This window comes from Hippopotamus amphibius, chromosome 2 (assembly GCF_030028045.1).
Source record: "Hippopotamus amphibius kiboko isolate mHipAmp2 chromosome 2, mHipAmp2.hap2, whole genome shotgun sequence".
In the NCBI taxonomy this organism is placed as follows: Eukaryota; Metazoa; Chordata; class Mammalia; order Artiodactyla; family Hippopotamidae; genus Hippopotamus; species Hippopotamus amphibius.
The window spans coordinates 227,551,144-227,557,661 of NC_080187.1; the positions used below are offsets into that span (position 1 = coordinate 227,551,144).

Here is a 6,518-nt window from a genome sequence, read left to right on the forward strand (position 1 = left end):
ATGCCTAAATAAGTAACCTTTTTTCTTGCAGAAGAGATTAGACTTGTTTTGTATAGGTAGGACCACGTAGAATTAATATCAGTAAGTGGAAATCAGTGGAAGGAAATAGCAAGAAAGAACTTGCTTTCACAGCAATCTAAAAATAGAATGAGCTGTGTGGGGAAGAGTAGAAACCTAATCAGCAAAGTTGGGACCTGGGGAACTATACACTACATCACTGGATACCCCACCCCTAAACAAATCTTAATCTGACTGCTTCAAAGCAAATCACCCGTGATTCTATTACCCAACGGCAATCACTGATAACACACTGCCATGTTTCGTTCTGGGTTTTTTCTGTGCATTTTTTTAACATAGTGAAATTGTACCATATATACAATTTCCCAATTTTTATCGAAAATTATTTCTCTGGGCTATTTTGTAGACTACCAGTATTTACCAAAGCTTTCTCTAATTGTTGGACATTTAGAATTTAATGGTAAGAGCAGGAGTTCTCAAGATATATTACCTGGTGGTTTGAATCTCACTTACTATGCTATCTTGGAAAAGTTATTCTTTGGGCCTCAGTTGCCTCATCTGTAAATGGGGATTATACATCACAGAGTTGTATTAAGAGCTAATTCAAGTAAAGCACTAAGAACAGTATCTGACATACAGCATTTGTTACCGCGTGGTGCTAAATCGGACTCCATGTTAGATCTGTTTCTTTGACTTTAACCTTTCATTTTTGTTGCTTTTGTTATTGTAATCATACATGATGGCCTGCCTCCGGGAACGCTGCCCCTCTGCCTGAATGTTGAACTAAAGTGCCACTGTTCAACCCACCAGCGGACACTCTGCCCTGCCCACCTGTGTGAATGGCTGAAATTAACATGTCCCCTCACAGAGGCTGGTTATTCCCAGAGATCTTTTCTAAGCCTGATGGCCCTTTAACTTTACTTCCCTACAGCCCTTCTCTCTCTGGTTCTATAAAACAAACTAGCATCCAGATCCCAATAAGATGGTTTTTTGAGCAGACACTAGTCTGCCATCTTCTCAGTTTGCTGGCTTTCTGAATAAAGTCGTGTTCCTTGCCTCAACACCTCGTCTCCGATGCACTGGCCTGTCGTGCGGCGAGCACAGCGAGCCTGGACTCGGTAACAGTCACTCAAAAATCTTACCAATGATAGGTAAAAGACTAAAAGTCTGGAGAAAAATTGTGAAAGGCTTCAAAATGGACCAAAAGATTCCTGCCTGTTTTTCATGGAACTCAAAGCTTTGTCTAGCAAAACCTTGGGGTGAGGAACCCTGAGCCTTTGTGTTTGAGCTATTTTACAGTTCTTGTCCGAAGACATGCAAATTCTGTCTGGTAGATAATTGACTTCCCGCTCCTGTTGAAAAAGCCAATTTTACATTTATTCATAAATTCATTTCAGAACCCTTGATTCACCTATTAAGGATGATGCTTTAAAGTCTCCTTTGAACTGGTAGAAAAATCTTACTGGTTTCATTAATGAGTTAAATAAAATCCTCAGCAGGTCCTTTAACAGGCCCCGCTCAGCCCTAATGCAACAACTCAACCTAAGACTATACTCTATGCTCCAAAGGCTGTTTAAACTTCTCTTATTGAATCTATCACATTTTGCCATCAACATTATTGAGCTTTTACTAGGGAATTTAATTCAACTCTTCAACGATTCAGGGCGTATTATTAATATGCGAGGCATCCTGCTGCAGGCTGTGGTAAATATGAACACAGCAGTGCTGTCCTCATGTGATTGATCTTTGGGGACAAGAGACAGTCTTTCAACCTTACAGTAAGTGTGCTGTGGGTATTAAGAATATTAGCATTACTGTTGGTGGGAACGTAAGTTGGTACAGCCACTATGGAGAACAGTATGGAGGTTCCTTAAAAAATTAAAAATAGAACTACCATATGACCCAACAATCCCACTCCTGGGCATATACCCTGAGAAAACCATACTCCAAAAAGATACATGCATCCCAATGTTCACTGCAGCACTATTTACAATAGCCAGGACATGGAAGCAACCTAGATATCCATCAATAGATGAATGGACAAAGAAGATGTGGCACATATATACAATGGAATATTACTCAGCCATAAAAAGGAATGAAATTGAGTTATTTTGAAGTAAGCCAGAAAGAGAATAACAAATACTGTATGCTAACGCATATATATGGAATCTAAAAAAATGGTACTGATGAACCCAGTGGCACGGCAAGAATAAAGAAGCTGATGTAGAGAATGGACTTGAGGACACGGAATGGGGGAGAACTAGGACAAAGTGAGAGAGTAGCATTGACATATATACACTACCAAATATAAAACAGATAGCTAGTGGAAGTCGCTGCCTAACACAGGGAGATCAACTCTATGATTGGTTATTATTTAGAGAGGTGGGATAGGGAGCGTGGAAGGGAGTCTTAGGAGGGAGGGGAGATGGGGATATATGTATAAATACAGCTGATTCACTTTGTTGTACAGCAGAAACTGGCACAGCAGTGTAAAGCAACTATACTCCAATAAAGAGCTAAAAAAAAAAAAAAGTTAGCATTGATATCAGACTCAAGTTCCAGTCCAGTTTTGACCCCTAATTGGGGAAGACTGAGGAAATTGCTTAATCTCTAAACCTTAGTTTCCTCATCTACGTAATGAGGATAATATCCACAGAAACGCACTGAGACTTGAAAAAGATAACGCCCATACATCTTAAAATGGAATCTTTTAGCAGTAAGTCGTTCAACCACCGATAGAGAAGACCACCTGCCCACACCAGCCTTCCTACCCACTACCATACACACAGGGCTGGGACTGGCCTCCACATTCCCTCAGCCAATGCAGGATTCTTACGGGTGCATTTACCCAGGACTATCCCACTAGAGCAGTGTCCATCTCTTCCCCAAAACTCTCATAATCACATATCACAACCTCATTTACCTAAATTACTAGATGTGTAAGCCTCTCTCATTTTCACCGAAAAAACTTTTACATGTACTCAGCTGGCAGTGTTTCTCACCCACCCACTCTATCAGAAGAAAACTTTCCTACATCCTCAACTTCCTCTCCCAAAATTCTATCCACCTCCTTATCCTGTTTGAAACCTAGCTGTTCCCTAAAGACACTTACCCAGCAACACTACGTTTTAAAAAATTAAAAAATAAAAACTTCATGGGAAGTCCACCATAGAATTATCACCTACTCCAGGGACGCAGGGTCAGTAGAGGTGAATTTACCACGAAGCTTGAGATCTAAGCTTTGGAGTCCCTAGCTTCCATGAGCTCCTTTTAAGGCTCTTAAACTAGCAAGCTGTTGGAGTGTTTTCGAAAATTTCATGGCTAATGTAACCACAATTAGTTAAGATGCTTTTTTTCCACTCCAGCTTCCACTGGCACTTTCTCTCCAGTTGGATGATGCACCAATCAACTTTGAGAGGCAGTTAGTTGATCACATCCTGATTGGCTTCTAGTATGCCATTTTTTGATTCTCCTTTGATTCCTCCTCTTCCCACCTGTCCCTGGAATAACCCACAACAGTCTTCATGAACTATTTAATCCTTAGACTTTAGGAACTCCAGTCACAAGGATGAGATCCACAAACAGCAGTTACTCTTCATACTGAGGCAAACCAGTTACTCTTCATACTGAGGACAACCAGTTATATCTCCAGCCCCAAGCTCCTGTCAATTCCAGATGAATGCCTGAATTCAGAGCTCCATATGAATGTCTAATAAACATTGTGAATTTAATATGCCAGAAACTGAACTTTTTCTTCCCTAAAACAATTTTTCAGTTATAGGTCAATAGTTTTCTAACACTACGCTTTCAGTTAGTTGCTCAAGCCAAAACCCCTGGACTCATCCTTCAGCAAATCCAGCCTTCCTCTTCAGAGGTCACTATGACTACCTCAACTACACTTATCCTTGTCCAAGCCAAGATCATCTGCCTAATATATTCCAATGGACTTGTTTTCCTGTCTCTACCCTTGCCCCACTGAAATCTACTTTTGCTCACAAGATCCATTTTACTTTTGATCACTTCCCCCCGCCCATACAAATACTTGAGAAATTTACAGGTTTTGCTAATTATCCCCAAAGCTAGGACTGCCACCACTAGGTGAATGCTCAGAGCAGGTTTTAATGCTAGCCTTCTTTCTCGAAATCAATTCTCAATAGTTTTACTTTTACTGCCCAGCTCACTGTAGCCAGTCAGCTACTCAAGACAATCTGTCTCAGGTTATACACTACATGCTCCTATATATAGTGGGCACTTTATGAACAAAAAAATGTTAAGTATAAAAGTAAAACTGGGACTCAGAGTCCAGCATGAATACGTTCCTATAACTGTGTAAGTTACATAACACATATTTTGAAGACAAATAAGATGTATATTTTGACACATATAAGACACTTACTTTGACTGCAAGTAAGACATATTTTGAAGACGAACCCACTGAAAAGGTAATAGTAAATTTGCTTTTCCATTCACATTAAAAACACTCATAATTTTAAAAGTTTTAAAATTTTATTTTATGTACAAAGAGTGAGCATTCTTTCTGAAGAAGGTAGCTATGCTGGATGACACATTCAAGGAAGTTCACACTTAGTCCAACTGAAAAAAAAGGCAGATAAGAAACGAATTAATTCATAACGCTTTAATATCCATTTTATTCTCAGCAAAAAAAATGGCTCATTATAGAATGAGGTTTAAACTGGATATCTGACCCAACTAGGTACCAAGATCTAAAGAGCTTAAATATTTACTCAACACCTACTACAGGCTGCTCCACACATCTCAACAATTATATTTTAGACAGTGAATCTTAGTACCGGCATAGCCACTTCTACCATCGAAGAAATTTCCCACTAGAAAAACACTGCTACACAGAATCATCTTTACTGAAAGCTCACGATGGCCATTAAGTAGGTAACCAATTCTAACACTACTCTAGGAGCTGTTCATATATTAACTCATTTAATCTTAACCTCAGGAAAATGGGAGCTTAAGGCCCATTTCAGCCCAGCAAAAACGGGAGCTGGAAAGTTAGTGGGCTTGAGGCCATTCTCTGCTCTGTATTATACTACCTCCAACTGAGTTATTTGAACTTCCACATAGTAACACTAAACATAGTTCTTGAGTATTGGGTCAAAGCCAAAAATTTAAGATACTTTGTCACAGAAATCTCACATGAACAACTTATACCCGCTGTAACACTTCCACATAAGGACACCTAATTATAACAAATACGTTCCACTCCATATTTTTGAGTTCTCATTACAAAGAGAAAAGTAGTGACTGTACTTTGTATCGCAAAAAGCCAATAAAGAACTAATTTTCACCTCTAGCATTTCAGCGATTTTTAGGAGCCAAGAAAGCTTCACATGCATATTAACTTTAGCCATAACCCTGCCACTTATTTTTCACAGGTTAAAAACTTAGCTTTGAGCGACCTGACCAAAGTCACATGACTAGAACTCAGCCCTCCGATTCCCCGGAAAGCTCGACCTGGCCCCAAACCTCAGCTCATCCCGCTGCGTGACCCTTTGCAACCTGTCAGGGCAGCGGACGACGCATGCATTTTGCGGAAAATCAGCCAGGTACGATCAGAGATGTACCCCTGGCTACTGAAGAGGCATTTCACCCCACGTGACACGTAACACCTGAAGCTAGCAGAGATGGGTGAAGAGGGACGAGGGAGACGACTTCCGAGGCCGCCCGCCGCCCGCCGCCGAGGCCCCCGCGCGCTGAGAGGAGGGCGGACGCACCTTGATGAAGCCGATGTCCTTCGCGTACTGGCGGAAACACTGGCGGCACATATTCAGGCCGTACTTCCGGATCAGGCCGTGCCGGTTGGAGCAGACGCGGCTGCAAGGAAAGAGACCGCGTCCCCGCACGTCGCACACGGGCGAGCACTCGGCCCGCCCCGTGCGGCCGCCCCCCGCCGCCGCCCCCAGCCGACCCATCGGAGGCCCGTCATGGCGGCGGCCGCAGCCGCGGCTCCCGCGCCCCCTGCGCCCGCGGGCGCCTCCGCGGCCCATTTCAGGCGGCGTCGCGCCCCACAGCAACCCTCCCCTGGAGCCGCATGCCGTTTCTCACCAAGAGCGAGAACCCTGCCCGAATTTTCTCGGGTGGCTCCAGTAGAGCTGCTGGTGACCCATGTTGCTTTCTCGAAGGCGATGAGGCAAAAGGAAAGAGGCGGCGCACGCAGGCGCTCTTCAAAAATTTTCCAGGCACAGTTTACCCAGAAGGCCGTGCTGACAAAGGACGCGTGCGCAGTGCGGCCCGCGCCGCCTCGCCGTTGTGAAGAGGAAGCTGGGAAACCATCTAGGCGAGCCCGCCCCGGGTGACGTCACCACGCCGCAGCCCGCAGGCCGCCTTGCGCGGGGCGTGTCTTCTCCCGCCAGGGCCTCCGCCTCGACCCGCCCCCGGGTGACGTCACCGCGCCGCAGCCTCTAGTGTCTCTCTGCCGCGGCCCTCATCGCCGGGCGCGGTGGCGCGCGCCTGTAGTCCCAGCTACT

General features: G+C 43.9%; 1 protein-coding gene across 1 annotated transcript; it reads right to left on the minus strand.

Annotated features, from left to right (window-relative positions):
• Window positions 1-4,502: 4,502 nt before the first annotated feature.
• RPS29 (ribosomal protein S29) lies at window positions 4,503-6,254 on the minus strand. The gene is made up of 3 exons (XM_057725262.1): window positions 6,097-6,254; window positions 5,766-5,865; window positions 4,503-4,611 (listed from the first exon to the last, which is right to left on the minus strand). The coding sequence occupies exons 1-3, from the start codon at window positions 6,156-6,158 to the stop codon at window positions 4,603-4,605; spliced, it is 171 nt and encodes a 56-aa protein (XP_057581245.1). The 5' UTR covers window positions 6,159-6,254; the 3' UTR covers window positions 4,503-4,602.
• Between the last annotated feature and the right edge of the window lie 264 nt (window positions 6,255-6,518).

What these genes read in the sequence shown, in the direction of transcription:
- RPS29 (XM_057725262.1), bottom strand. Translation starts at nt 6,158, where the DNA reads ATGGGTCACCAGCAGCTCTACTGGAGCCACCCGAGAAAATTCGGGCAG. An exon ending in GGGCAGGGTTCTCGCTCTTG is followed by an intron (nt 5,866 to 6,096) that starts GTGAGAAACGGC and finishes CTTTCCTTGCAG; the next exon opens with CCGCGTCTGCTCCAACCGGC.